A 15677-nucleotide genomic window follows, 5' to 3' on the forward strand; every position below is an offset into this window, starting at 1 on the left:
ACCTGACATCTGTGGCAGAACTCACATGTAAGTTCATTTTCTTTTTTTTTTTTTTTTTTTTTTTTATATATTTTTATTAGTTTTCAAAACATAAGAGAAACAAAATATAATATAGTAAACAAGAAATCAGGAAAGGAAAATGACAAAATACACAAAGATATAGTAATAGATGAAAGACTAATGCCTGAGGTAAGTCATATACACTATATTACCAAAAGTATTGGGACCCCTGCCTTTACACACACACATACAACAATAATGGCATCCAGGTCTTGGTTCAATATGGAGTTGGCCCACCCTTTGCAGCTATACCAGCTTCAACTCTTCTGGGAAGGTTGTCCACAAGGTTTAGGAGTGTGTCTATGGGAATGAGATCCTATTATAAGTGCAGTCGTTTATAGTGATTCAATATATAAAGAAAAAGAAAAAATAAAGTCCAGTGTTTGATTGCCATGCTAGTGACCTCCACTATACCTCTGCACGTATAACTGGATCTCTCAGAAGAACACACTGTTAATTGATACAAGTTTCACTTTTTCAAATGGGTTTAGGATTGTTTTGGATTGGTATATTACTTTGTATTTGTTTGGAAAACAAATGCTGAATTAGAGGTATTCAGTAGCCCGACACATTGATTGTTTGAACAGTTTGGTGATGGCCCCTTCCCGTTCCAGCATGACTGCGCACCAGTGCACAAGGCAAGGTCCCTAAAGACATGGATGAGCGAGTTTGGGGCTGGAGGAACTTGACTGGCCTGCACAGAGTCCTGACCTCAACCCAATAGAACACCTTTGGGAAGAATTAGAGTGGAGACAGCAAGCCAGGCCCTCTCGTCCAACATCAGTGCTTGACCTCACAAATGTGCTTCTGGAAGAATGGTCAAACATTCCCATAGACACACTCCTAAACCTTGTGGACAGCCTTCCCAGAAGAGTTGAAGCAGTTATAGCTGCAAAGGAGGGCCAACTCAATATTGAACCCTATGGACTAAGACCAGGATGCCATTAAAGTGGAAGTAAAGCGCTGCCCGGCTGTGTGACTGGTCGGAGCCGTGTAATGTCATTCCCGCGCATGCGCGCAGGAGCCACCGGTCACGGCACAGGGCTCTGAAGAATTGGCATGGGTGACTGTTCCTTCAGAGTGCATGTACCGATGAAGTCATTGGCTGCATATACAGTAAATGTCTCCTAGACAATGCATGTTTAGGAGCAGTGGTGACTGGTGCTTACAAATTTGAGAGGGGGGGCAAACCAATGACACGGGAGATGGACGAGTAGGCGAGCAGGGGCCACTTACCTTATCAATCCGGTGATCAGCACGGCAATCCTGCCAGCCAGCGAGAAGACTGAGAGCTGGAAGGGACAGATAAAGAGAGGGCGCGGCACATGGGGCAATTGCAGCTTAATGATGGGTGTGAGGCAGCTCCGGGACCAGTGGCAGGCAGAGAAGGATCTCGGCTGCTGCTCCTCACTCCGGGGACCAATACCAATACAAGTGGGTCCTGAGACCCGGACTTGATTGGCCGGGAGTCCTAAGACTCCCGGACCAATCGGGTCTCAGGAGTTGCTTCCTGATTGGCTGGGAGGAGAATCAGGAAGACAATAGCGAATATCAATTCTATTCTGCTTTTGTCGCACACTGGGTGGGGTGGGCCGTGGGCCCGCCCACCGTTTTCTGAAGCCAATTAGAGCCTCAGGCTCTGATCATGTGCTTCAAAAAAAAAAAAAAGCACATAGGAATCCATGCGTCTGATGCCCTGCATGTAGATTAGGGAGGGGAGGGGCCGCCACTTTTTAGGAGATATTTACAGTACCTGTAGGTAAGCCTTATTATAGCCTTACCTATAGGTACTAATAATCATTGAAGTTTACAACTACTTTAAAGTACATGTGTGTATAAAGTCCCAATAATTTTGGTAATATAGTGTATATAAATGAATGGATCAAATACAACAGAAATGAATGGAAACAATGGGGTATTATCTATGTATGGAAAGGATTGGGAGGGAGAAGTGGAGGGAAAAAATAAAATAAGCGCCACTGAATTTTTTACATTAAACCACTTGCCGATTAGCCACCATCATTATACTGCGGTAGGTTGGCTAAGAGCTATAGCAGGCACGCGCACATGCTCTCTACACGGCGGGGGAGCCGACGTGTGTGGCCGGCAGCCACGATGTCTGCCGGCCACACACAAACGCTCCACAGAGAGCCAGAATGGGGGTCTGTCAATGTAAACAAACAGATCCCTGTTCTGACTAGAGTAGAGAGAGATTGCTGTTCCTAGTGATCAGGAACACCAATCTCTCTTTCATCCTCCAGTCAGTCCACTCCCCCCACAGTTAGAAACACCTCCCAGGGAACACATTTAACCCCTTGATCACCACTAGTGTTAACCCCTTCCCTGCCTGTGTCATTCATACAGTAATCAGTCCATTTTTTTAGCACTGATCGCTGTATAAATGTCAATGGTCCCAAAAAAGTGTCAAAAGTGTCTATCTATCTGTCTACCGCAATATCGCAGTCACGATAAAAATCACTGATCACCGCCATTACTAGTAAAAAAAATGTTTTAAAAAATTGCGATAAATTTATCCCCTATTTTGTAGATGCTATTACTTTTGTGCAAATCAATCGATATGCTATTGCGATTTTTTTTTTACCAAAAATTTGTAGAAGTATACGTATTGGCCTAAAACTGATGAAATTTGTTTTGTTTTTTTGTTTTTTTTATTTTGGGATATTTATTATAGCAGAAAGTAAAAAATAAATAAATAAATAAATAAAATAAAAAAATATTGTTTTTTCTTTTTCAAAATTAGCGGTCATTTTTCCTTTATAGTGCAAAAAAATAAAAACCGCAGAGGTGATCAAATACCACCAAAAGACAGCCCTATTTGTGGGGAAAAAAAGGACGTCAATTTTGTTTGGGTACATCGTCGCACGACTGCGCATTAGTCATTTAAAGCGACGCAGTGCCGTATCACAAAAAATGGCCCGGTTGGGAAGGGGGCAAATCTTTCGGTCCTTAAGTTATTAAAAATGTATGACTATATGATAAGTGTAGTAAGGAGTTAATTATCATAGAGGCTAAATGATAATGCAATCTGTGTAGAGGTAATAAATGATTGTGTCACCCTGACAGCACACAGTTGTGTATATTATTATACCAATAGAGATCTAGTTATCTGAGCAATATTGTGCAAATTCATGTTTGAATCCACAGATACTGTAAATAATCCTACGAGGAGAGTGTCAGGGTGAGAACGGTGGGTGTGATTAGTATTGTAGGTGGCACAGCATAGAGAGGGTTAACCCTGAAGATTTAGCGCACCGGCAGCTCAGCTGATACAATGTTACCGATAGGCAGAGGTACAGCGCCACCCACTGGCCGGCGGGGGAAAGGCAAAGGGGCGTGCACCTCTAAAGGGATGCCGAGGATGTGCTGTTGGCTAGATCCGCACCGGTCTGCCTGCCTGCTAGGACTACACTGACAAGGTAGGGTGGGGGAGACAAGTGGTCCATTTCTCTGAACGTTCAGGCTGAAGGTGGGCGCTCCCCCCGCCCTTTTCCCTTCTCACCATGTCTTCTTCAATGGGGCCCAGAGGCCCTCGGCCACCCATAGTGCCTCCCCCCATGTCCGATCTCCCCGATCTGAGCCATCTGACAGAGGACGAGAGGAACACTATCATGGCAGTGATGAACCGACAGAAGGAGGAGGAGGAGAAGGAAGAGGCCATGCTAAAGTAAGGAGATGATGACATGATGTGCATAGTGTATATGGATGGGCGATCAGTGGCATTGTGTGTGTGTGTGTCATGCTGTGTGCCTATACACTCCTAGGTGCCAAGGTGGATTGCAGACCCCCCTCCCCTCCCCCCAGGTGTGCAGTGTTTACGGAATGACAATGATGATCCATTCTGTCATCCCCTCCATTGACAGGTAGCAGATCCATTGCTGAGCTTGGCTAGGGATACCCCCCTGTACAATGTGGTGCCACACTGCTCCCCACTCTGTCTGTCTGTAATATATATGGGCAGTATGGCCTGCACAAAGCCTGTCCTGTTTTCTGTACACAACCTCTAGCCCTCCAGGCCTAGTGATGCCAGCCCTGCCATTGGGAAAAGCCAGTGCTGCTGTCCACATCCTCTTACTGCATCCATACAGCTGTTTTCATTCATGCTTCAGCTGATGCTTACTGCTCTACACATAAGCCCTGCCTGGGATGGAAATCATGGCTGGAGATGTGGGATGGGAGGTGAATGCTGATGGATGTGTTTACCCCCCCCCTGTGTAGAGGCGACACATCCAGGCTTTAGGGAGGGCTCATCATTCCCCTAATGATACACAATGATGTTTCTGGATAAGGACTTGGATTGAAGGGAAGTGCAACACTGACTTCTTCCTGACTTGCTGGTCCAGAGAGCATGGGGTGTGGTTGTCTTTTCTGCTGCTACTGCTGATGCTGATGCTGGTGGAAAATGTCCAACTGTTTTCATCTTGCTGCCATGTTATCCCAACTTTCATCAATGGAGATCTATCTATAGATAGATAGAAAAGGATGAAAGCCTTTTTCTGACTACAGATGGCTATCTATCGTTATATACCATCCAAAATGATATAACCTATAGTCCTATAGCCTGATCATTTCTGTATTCACTAAAAAAAAAAAAAAAAAATCAATGACATTGCATCTACCTGTTGTTATTATATTAGTGATAAAGGAGAACATCCTGCTTTTTTATAAGCTACAGGCCTTGCCTTTCCTACATAAAATTAAGCTTGTGTAAGCATTTTACTATTTTCATGCTTTTGATTTTCACCCTGTTGAGTTGAAGACACAAATGTTCATTTTTTTTTTCTTTTCTTGCTAGCCATAGAGATACAAGTCTGAAAGGCTGTGTAGCAGCGACTACATGAGTATTGGTTAGTGATGATGTGAAATCCGTTATCCCAATGTGTATAGAAGAAATGAGCTCATTTTGGGGATGAACTAGCATTCCTTATCCATTACAGTCCATTATGTTTCTGTGCATTAATGTCAGCAGGGCGTCAGAGCCTCTAAAAATGGATGCACGGTAATTCTGTTGACCTGCTAGGCCTGTGGGAGATCAGGAAGAAAACAGGATTTTAGTTTTAACAATTCCTGTGTAAATGTTGTATATTTAACACCGTCGATTTGTATCCCAAATTCCCACATTTAGAGCAAAAATAGGCAACCTCTGCACTCTAGCTTTAGTAGGACTACAAATCCCATCATGCCTTTGCGCTTAGGACTCATGCCTGTGGCTGCCGGAGTCTTGCAGTGCTTCATGAGACTTCTAGTTCCACGACAACTGGGGTGCCGAGTTGGCCTACCCCGATGTAGAGAATAGAAAAGAGTTGCTGCGGATTATAGCAACAAGTTAGTTGCTATAGGAAACACTTCCTTTCTGTATTAATAGTTAAGTCTGGTCATAGCAATGAAAGCTGTTTCTGGGGGAAACAGATGTTGGGAAATGTCTGCACTGCACATCACATCTCTGAACATAAAGAAATAATAATATGACCACCAATAACAAATATTATTATGATGACTACTAACATAAAGAAATAATAATATGACCACCCCTAACAAATATTATGATGATGACTACTAACAAATAATATTAGGATCACTGTTTGTCCTATTGCTATAATGAATATGTTTACAGCTGGATGTGTGTGTTAACCTGTAAAGGATGATGATGTAGAAGCGTGCAGAGTCTCAAGTGTTCTTCTGTGCAGCGAGTAAAAACGCTGAGAATGCCAATTTCATAGTAAACTGTTCTGTCATGGAGAAAATGGTCACATGTGAAATGCAGCATAAATGTTCATGGATTCAGGGGTGGGTGTGGCAGCTTAAAGGCATATGCAGTGGATAAAATATGAGCAGATGACATCATCTTACGTTTTCTTATCATATCCTGCTTGCACATGGAAATTTAACCAACATATTAGGACTCATCTCGCCTATTGACAATCTCTAATCTCCAATCTCATAAATCATTTTTTTCAAGTGTCTTGTCTCTTTTAAGTATCTTTTTTGACAGAAATAGGTGTGTGTGTGTGTGTGTGTGTGTGTGTTTTTTTTTTTTTTCCCCCCCAAAAAATAGTGCAAAACATAGTGAGGCTGTGGAGGGTGAGGTCACCTAAAAAAAGGAAGGCAGTTTTATCACCCACCTTTATAAAGCAGAACTTCAGCCACAAGTAATAAAATAAAAATGAATAGCCTATTAAACGATAATATGAAATAGCAGCTGCTGCTAAATTATTTACTTTCAGTCCAAAGCTACTTCTTTTCTGCCACTAGATGTCCTCAGGTGTGATGTCCAGCTTCATTCTACCCAGCCTGTGAAAGGAGAAGCAGCACAGTGATGAGCTCATCCCTCTGTCACTTTGATTTCCACTCCTATCATCATGCTTTTTGTCAGCACATGAACTGATTGGCTACTTTTTCTTCGCACACGCCAGCCCTGCTGTACAGAGACTGATATCAAAAAATACATTTAATGGTATATTAACCCCTTCCCATCCCCTCCCCACAGCCCCTTTAATGGGCATACTTTCCACACAGATACCTTGGCCCCCATGGATGCATATGTGTGGCTTGTAGGCATTAAGGCCCACTCTTACTGTCACCATACATATGCCTTACGTGGTCAGCAATAGGTTAACAATTACAGGGCTGCATTAGTTTATGGCATTTATGTCTGCCTATAGTTCAGCTTTAAATGTTGCTTCTCCACTGCTCTTGTATTTTCTGCATACAATTACTATTAAACCTCGATGGAAACACATTTTTTAATATATTATTTTTTTGCCAGGCAGTCACATGCCCACAAAGCTCTGGTGAGTGTGTGTGTCTGTCTGTCTGTGCATTGCCTACAACGCCTTTGAAGATTGGTGATGTCACCCTCCCAATGTCCATAGCTTTAGGGCCCAAATGCCCAACCTGTGGATCGGAGGCTGCATGGGGCCTCTTGGCACCTTTTGTGTAGCCGTTGGGGGCCACTGCAGACACTAATCTGTGTTTCCCATTATGCCCTGTGTTATAGCAGTGATTTCCAGCAGTCTCATGTAATATGTCTTCAGTCAATGACTAATGTCCTTAGTCTGCAACAATTCCTATAACATGTTCACAGTCTCCGATTCCATGTCCACAGTTTCTGACCATCTCTTGTATCATGTGTGCAGTCTCTGACCATTTCTTGTATCATGTGTGCAGTCTCTGACCATCTCTTGTATCATGGGGGCAGTCTCTGACCATCTCTTGTATCATGTGTGCAGTCTCTGGCCATCTCTTGTATCATGTCTGCAGTCTCCAACCATCACTTGTATCATGTTTGCAGCTTCTGAACATCTCCTATACCATGGGTGCTCAATCTGTGGCCCTCCAGCTGTTGTGTAACTACAAGTCCCTATGAGGCATTGCAAGCCACGGACAGTTACATGCATGACTCCAAAAGGCAGAGCCATGATGGGACTTGTAGTTCTGCAACATCTGGAGGGCCACACGTTGAGCAACTATGATCTATACCATGTCTGCAGTCTCTGACCATCACTTGTATCATGTCTGCAGCCTGTGAACAGCTCCTATACCATATCTGCAGTCTTTGAACAGCTCCTTTACCATATCTGCAGTCTCTGACCATCTCTTGACTCATGTCTGCAGTCTCTGAACATTTCCTATACCATGTCTGCTGTCTCTGACAATCTCTGATATCAAATCCCCAGTCTCTCCCCAAGTTCTGTATCATGTATGCAGTCTCTGACTATCTTTTGTATCATGCTCATAGTCTTTGCCTATATACCGTTTTGTGTCTGTTGTCTATGACACTAAAGCCCCATACACACTATCAGATTTTCTGCTGATTTTGTCCTTCAGATTTACCAAAACCATATAATATGAGGTCAAACCTTAGGATTTTCAATGTGTATGCAATCAGGCAGGCCCTTTTACTACATGGTTTTGGTAAATCTGAAGGAAAAAATCAGCAGAAAATCTGATAGTGTGCATGGGGCTTTAATATTCACTGACTTTTATGTGTTGCCCTTTGTTGATGTTGAGGCCTGCACTCGAGGCACTCCATATCAAGAACAATGACCACCCCTGTTCTAGGGTATTGTTGGCCCTAAAAGAATTCACAGCCACCTGCTGCACAGACAGACAAACTCATTGGCGCTTTGTGGTCATGTGACCGCTTGAAAAAAATTAGAAAAAGGGATTTACTTTGAGATTTATTAATAACTCTATTTAGGAAATAAAAAAGCAGTGGGGAGGCAACATTTTAAAATGTGGGATTGTATTGCCTTTCCTTCTACTTTAAAGCTGAGCTTCAAGATTGTAAAAAGAAAATACTCTTGCAGTGGTGTCCCCCTGCACTCCAGGGGTTAAATGGCTGTTATTTCTAGGGGGTACTGGAATAGGCTGTATTAATTACTGCACTTTGCACATAGGCCTTTACACATAGGCCAGAAATGTGGTGCGTCTAGGCCAGGAATGCAGTGCGTAAACGTTCATTTTGCTGACAAATCCTGAAAACGTGACATAATCTGATTAATTGCAATAAGATTCAGATGGGTTACAACATTGATGTTAATAAGAAAAGTAAGCTGTGATAGCTGGCTAAATGTTATATATGGTACATGAATACATTTATCAATACGCAGAGGGTCACAGAGATTTAAACATGGCCTACTGAGAATGCTGGCTTGATGGCAAAGCATACAAAGCAGTTGCTTTTGGCCACAATCCAAAGAGGACCCCTTCAGTGAATAAAAACACAGTCCCATCAGGTCACCTTAGGTGACATGTTTCGTAGAACATCTAAAATTCTGCTACATTTCTGTTGCATTCAGAAAACATCCAGATCCTCTATTGTCGTTTTGAAATCTTTAAGTTTTTTTTTTTCTTTTGTGACAGTATCATTTTGATTTGTGGATTTAACTCTGCAGCCTTCTTTTATTAAAATAAAGCAGTCCACCCCAGACTTCTATTGATACTATAGGGCTACAAACAGGTGTGATGCACAATAGTAACTCCTATACATTTCTGAAAAGACCCAGATGGGCATTTGTGTCATGCGTTCCTCACAATAGGTATAGAGTATAAATGAATGGGACAGTATTGCCAGATGCAGACAGATACTTCCCTAGTTGCCTGCTCTTGATGGAATGTGAAGTAAGTTTTCTGCTCTGCTGAGTGTATTGAGCCATTCATCTCAGTACCAGAGTCCTCCTGAGACATCCCTGTGGCTTTAAAGGAGACCTATAATGAAAGAATATTGAGGGTACTACTGATTACTTCTCCTTCTGAAACTCCTACAAGTTGGCTGGCTGTCTTGTTAATCCAGTTGCTGTTTTCCTTTTTGAGCACTGACCAAGAACGAAAATGCAGATCAGGCATTTTGACTTCTTAGCAATGAAAGTCCCAAATTTTTTTCTGTGCAGGTTTTCCTCAATATGACTAGTGTGCTGTATAATTATGGGTCAGTGTGCATAAGAGTTTATAATTTTGTCATTCACGTGTACTGATTGGGCAAGGTAGGTGAAATAGGCATTCTTTGTCTACTGATCTTTATTGAATAATGGATTCAAATAGTTTAGAGAGCCAGATGGTGGGACAAGTTCAGTTAGAACACATTTTTTATTGTGTATTCTCTTTTTGTGTGGTTTTGCTTAATTTTAATTGACAATGTTAGTCTGTCATGTACAACTGCTGTATCAATATGTTCTCAGAGAATGCCCAGAAATCTCAGTAACTGCTGATTTTAGTTGCCCCTCCCTTCCTCCATGCCATTAGTAAGCTTTTCCCACCTGAATTGTACTGGAAGCACAACAAGAGGAATTTAACTGCATTTACTCACCTACCTTCAGAGCCCAGTTTGCTTCTTGTCCCTATAGTTGGAGAGGGACTTAGGCATAGCATCTACTTTTTTTTACTCTTTTTTTTTTTTACTTGGAGAGTCCTAGATTGGATCCAGTGTGTGGAGGTTGGATCTTTCAGTTGGAGCCCAATGGTGAAGGATAATTAAATGCCAGTGTCCTAGCAACCAATAGACACTGAAGCCAGGTTACGGGGTCTTAGCGCCAATTAAAAGAAAGGAGGTGGAGACTTAGAGAGAGAGAATGTCAGGAGTCAGCAGATGGAATGACCAGATGTATGTAGCTACAAGTACATAATAAAAATGTGACCAAACAATGTATAATGAAGTAAATGTATTAGCAGCAAGCAAAAAAAGACGTGCACACACCAGCAAATAGTGAACATAAACAGCAAGTGGAAGTGGCCCACAAACAAAAATGCCTAAACCTAGCAAAATAACTACATATTTACTAAAGCTGGAAAGTGCAAAATCAGGCTCTATTTTGCATAGAAACCAATGAGCTTCAAGGTTTTATTACCAAAGTTTAATTGAACAAGCTGGGGTTAGAAGCACATTGGTTTCTATGCAGAAGTGAGTCTAATTTTGCACTTTCCAGCTTTAGTAAATAAATCCCATTGTGTCCTTGAAAGTGGGGTATGCCTGTATACACAATATGTAAAATATGGGAAGCAAGGGTAACGGGCAATACAAGAAAAAGGAGGAACCAGGACTGGGTAAAGGAACAAGGCGAGCAACAGTAAGGAGAACAGGATGCAAGGATAGCTCAAGACCTTTAGGATGGATCTGACAGCAAGCAATCAAAACACTGATGCAAGTTTCAATAGTAGAGGTGGGACTTAAATACTCTTCCAGCAGCTGGTGCCAGTTGAGACTGATTGCAGGAACCTGCTGCCTGCTGAGAGACTTCTGCTGGTGGTCACTGGAACTACAGCTTTCAGCCCAAAGAACCACAGTCCTACCAGCAGGTGAACTAGGTCCTGACAGAGAGATTGTTTTGTGAATATTTTATCTTACTATGGAACATAATAAGAGGAGGCTGCTTCCTAGCAACCAAAGAAAAGACAGAGGAGGTGGAACAGGGAAACTGGGTGGGAGTCTTCCAGCTAAAATGCCCCTCCCTCAGGCGTGATCACTCAATCTGGACCAGTGACAACTGAGTCTACGGTTAGTAACTCCCAAAAATCAGGCTTCTATCAGGTGAGGAGCAGAGAAGCTGGAATAAAGAGGATTTTCTTCACATTTCAATGCTGTTTCAATAGAGAGACAAATCTACAGTTTGAAACAAGAATGTGTGGACCTGTGTGTTTTTTTTTTTTTTTTTTTTTATGCTTGTTTTTAATGCTTTGCATTGAATGACTAGTTATTGTCACTCTATTGAACAGAAATCTGACTGACGTATGGTAAATAGCTCTATTAGTTGTAGCTCTATTAGTTATCAGGTTTGGTGTAAAATGTGCTGCATTTCTATTGAACTGCTACAGGTAACACATTTAGAGCAAATTAATTATGTTTAGGGTACCAGACAGGAAGTTGCCTCAGCTACCCACAGTTTTTCCTTCATGGTAGCCTTGGGGCAGCAGTGGAGTTAATTTATGTGCTAACTGAATGGATAGATTTATGTTCATTGTAAATTTAAAGACTGTACCTGAAATGAACATGCTTGTTTGTATACATGTAATAATATTTTAGCTTTAATGCTCTGTGCAGCTCTAGGTTTGTAAAAAATGTATTGGATGTTCTCATCCTGCTACTTTCTTTGCAGATTTTGCTAGCAGGGTGGCTACTTGATAAGAGTTTTATAGTTGCAAAACATTTTTTTTTATAGTTTTCTCTAGGGTAGGAAAGGTTAAAAAGCCCTTTAAAATTACTTGTTTGCTGTTCAGCTGGGATTTTCATTCACTTCCTGTCCTGAAGTCAAAACAGGAAATGATAAGAAATCTCTCCAACATGAATGGAGCTGTCATCAGAAAAGGTGTCATCATTGGAGGATTTTCACCTGCCTATTGCTTTGATGACAACTCAGAAGTTTTGTTTTTTTTCATAATTTTTTTTTTGTCTCCATGACAGTGGTCACCAAGATAATTACAGGAATCAATTCCCCCAATTGGAACACAGATAGAAATACAAATTTGACAAATAGATCTAACCTTTCCATTATCTATCCAAAACAAAGAAGAAATATTTCCCCTACATACACTTTACAGGCGTACCTGTAAACTGTTGCTAACATGTACTTTGATATACTCTTGAATTCTGGCGTAAAAAGGCATAATCTGTGTTTATTGATTGATCCAAAATACACAGGAGACCACCTGAACTCCTCCCTCTGATGCATCTCACTCATATTGAGCTGCCAGCTGAGGGGAGCTCTTTTGTACTCAATTCTATCAACACATCAACGACATTATAGAGCCCAGTTAAATTGTATCCATTTCTACAAAACCCTGTATAAGACCCCCAGACCCAATATAAAATCAAAGTATAACTAAAGGCAAAACTTTTTTTTTTTTTGGTAAAGAGTGGAGAGGGATTAGAACCCCTGTCAGTTTGTATTGCTGTCTGTGCCCCCATTAAGGAGATTCACTCTCTCTATTTGTTCTGTTTACCATTATCACTGAAAGTGAAAGTAAAGAAAAACCCAAATTTTGGGTTGTCCCCAGAAAAGTAATAGAGGGGAAATTGTCCAATGTGGACACTAGTACTGATGGTCTGGGGATCCCCAAGGGATTCCCCTAATTTGCAGGGATTTCCAATCACTTCCTGTTTGGCTATGGCATAAGAAGTGAAGGGAAATCTCTGAAATGAGACACAGATGGCGAAAAAAAAAAAAAACCTGACAAGTGTTATAACCCTCCCTTGCTCTATCCAAAATGGAAAACAAAAACTTTGCCTATAGTTCTACTTTACATTTATTCATACTAATATATAAAGCCAAAAAAAAAAAATTGAAATGTTTGTGATTGTGCATTCTTCTATATCAATATTAATACCCAAAAGGACATTATTATGTAAGTTTTAATGAAACATTTATATTTATGCCTAAAAGTGGCTTCATCTCATAGTTTAGTTTGTTATTTAGGTCTTTTGTATCTTTAGTGACCAGTTTGATACAATTTGATATATTTTGTACATTTTATGTGTGATGGAATGTAGTCCAGCTGGGTTGTTCTATATAAAGTACGTTTTTGAATGTGTTAACTGATGTGAGTGCAAAGACATGCCTTTATGTGGCAACTTCTATTCTACAAATAAGCTAATTAATCTTAAAAAGGAGGTGCACTGGATCTATCAATAAATACAGGAGTAAGGGTGCTTTCACACTGCAACACCAGTGCAGGGGAGTGTATCTGCAGTTTCTGTGCGGGTTACCAACACTTTCCCACAGACTTCTATTAGATTGGGTGTTTTTGGTGCATTTTTCTGAAAGCGCACCAAAAGTCCTGTGTGCTGCATCTTTGGTGCGCTTTCAGAAAATGCACCAAAAATGCCCGATTTAAAGTATAACTAAAGGCAAAACTTTTTTTTTTTAGCTTTGGGTAGAGTGAAGTGGGATTAGAACACCTGTCAGTTTTTATTATTGTCTGTGTCCCCATTAGGGAGACTCACCCTCTCTATTTTCCCTTTTTACAATTATCATTGAAAGTGAAAGTAAAAGAAAATCCCAAATTTCGAGTTGTCCCCAGAAAAGTAATAGGGGGAAATCTACCAATGGGGACACTACTTCTGGTGACCTGGGGGTCCCCAAGGAATTCCCTTAATTTGCAGGGATCTCCTCTCACTTCCTGTTTGGCTATGGGACAGGAAGTGAAAGGAAATCTCCAATATGGGACACAGATGGAGAAAAAAAATCTGACAGCGGTTATAACCCTCCCCTGCTCTTTCCAAAATGATAAAGTTGAACTATAGGCAAACATTTATTTTAATAGAAGTCTAAAGTAGGCCAATCCACGGCTTGGCAGTTCGAAAGAGCCCTTACTCAGGGGTACCGCTACTGTCTTCTCTAGTATTAATTGATTTTGGACTGGGGAATGAATCGCATAGCAGCAGGCACCGGATACTAGGTCTGTGTGTGGACAGTTGTTTCTGCAGCGGAGTATTGGAATTATTCTAATTTTTGCATGTTTCATCTCTGATGAACGTAAAATAGACACTTCAGACTTATTGGTTTGACTTTTAAATTGTTAATAGACTTATTAGAGCTTTCTGACTAAGGTGTAGAGGGTACTTCTAACAAACAGCGATTAGTGACACAATAAGCAGGGGCTCATTTTCTCTCATCAAAGAAGGACAGGTACTCTAGACTATTAGGCAACATTAAAAAAATAAAAAACAAATTGGTGTATGATACATAGATCAGTGCAAATCAGCTTTTTAAAAAAAAAAAAAAAAAAAAAAAAAAAACATAAGCCATTGTTTGCTAGGAGCAGTACATAGAGGTGTTTTTTGCATTATTTGCTATGATTTGATTCAGGTACTATCCACATACTATATAAACTAGAAATGTCCCCTAGAACACATCTACACTATCATCTGGAATATGCATATTTCAGGCAAAGAACCTGTGCCCTAGACAAAGGCAAAGCATGGGATCTACTTCCCTTGAGGAATCTGGTTGCTAATCCTGATCATATGGTCAAGTCAAGATTTGGAAATATCTTAAGGATAATATGAACTGTGTGCCATGAAGTGGAAGCCAAGTTCTCAGCTCCTGCTAAATAAAGTTTTGGTGGGGCTTGGTTAAAGCGAAAGTAAACCATCGATTTAACAGTTTCAAAAAACAGTTACATTTCCAGCACATGCTGGGAATGTACAGTGCCTTGAAAAAGTATTCATACCTCTTGAAATTTTCCACATTTTGTCATGTTACAACCAAAAAACATAAATGTATTTTATTGGGGGTTTTATGTGATAGACCAACACTAAATGGCACATAATTGTGAAGTGGAAGGAAAATGATAAATGGTTTTCAAAATGTTTTACAAATAATTAGAAAATAGTGCCCACCTGTCTGTAATTTAATCTCAGTATAAATACAGCTGATCCGTGAAGCTTTCAGAGGTTTGTTAGAGAACCTTAGTGAACAAACAGCATCATAAAGGCCAAGGAACACACCAGACAGGTCAGGGATAAAGTTGTGGAGAAGTTTAAAGCAGGGTTAGGTTATACAAATATATCCCAAGCTTTGAACACCTCACAGAGCACTGTTCAATCCATCATCCGAAAATGTAAAGAGTATGGCCCAAATGCAAACCTACCAAGACATGGCCGTCCACCTAAAATGACAGGCCGCGCAAGGAGAGTATTAATCAGAGAAGCAGCCAAGAGAGGCCCATGATAACTCTGGAAGCGCTGCAGAGAGCCACAGCTCAGGTGGGAGAATCTGTCCACGGGAACTGTTAGTCATGCACTCCACAAATCTGGCCTTTATGGAAGAGTGGCAAAAAGAAAGCCATTGTTGAAAGAAAGCCATAAGAAGTCCCATTTGCAGTTTGCGAGAAGTCATGTGGGGGCACAGCAAACGTGGAAGAAGGTGCTCTGGTCAGCCAAGACCCAAATGAAACATTTTGGCCTCAAAGAAAAACGCTATGTGTGGCGTAAAACTAACACTGCACATCACTCTGAACACACCATCCCCACTGTGAAACATGGTGGTGGCAGCATCATGTTGTGGGGGTGCTTTTCTTCAGCAGAGACAGGTAAGCTGGTCAGAGTTGATTGGAAGATGGATGAAGCCAAATACAGGGCAATCTTAGAATAAAACCTGTTAGAG

At 41.1% G+C, this 15677-nt stretch overlaps 1 protein-coding gene across 24 annotated transcripts in view; it reads left to right on the top strand.

Annotated features, from left to right (window-relative positions):
* The first annotated feature begins 3379 nt into the window (after positions 1-3379).
* Positions 3380-15677, top strand: part of RIMS1 (regulating synaptic membrane exocytosis 1) — a 641584-nt gene continuing 629286 nt past the window's right edge. For 17 of the 24 annotated variants that reach the window (XM_073626768.1, XM_073626766.1, XM_073626769.1 and 14 more), the window contains exon 1: positions 3382-3745. In XM_073626768.1, coding sequence (XP_073482869.1) covers positions 3582-3745 — 164 coding nt within the window. In that variant the 5' untranslated portion in view covers positions 3382-3581. Of the gene's footprint in view, positions 3746-15677 lie in introns of all 24 variants that reach the window. The other 7 variants (XM_073626788.1, XM_073626791.1, XM_073626790.1 and 4 more) reach the window with 3 other exon arrangements.

The sequence above is a fragment of the Aquarana catesbeiana genome, linkage group LG04, assembly GCF_042186555.1.
Source record: "Aquarana catesbeiana isolate 2022-GZ linkage group LG04, ASM4218655v1, whole genome shotgun sequence".
NCBI lineage: Eukaryota > Metazoa > Chordata > Amphibia > Anura > Ranidae > Aquarana > Aquarana catesbeiana.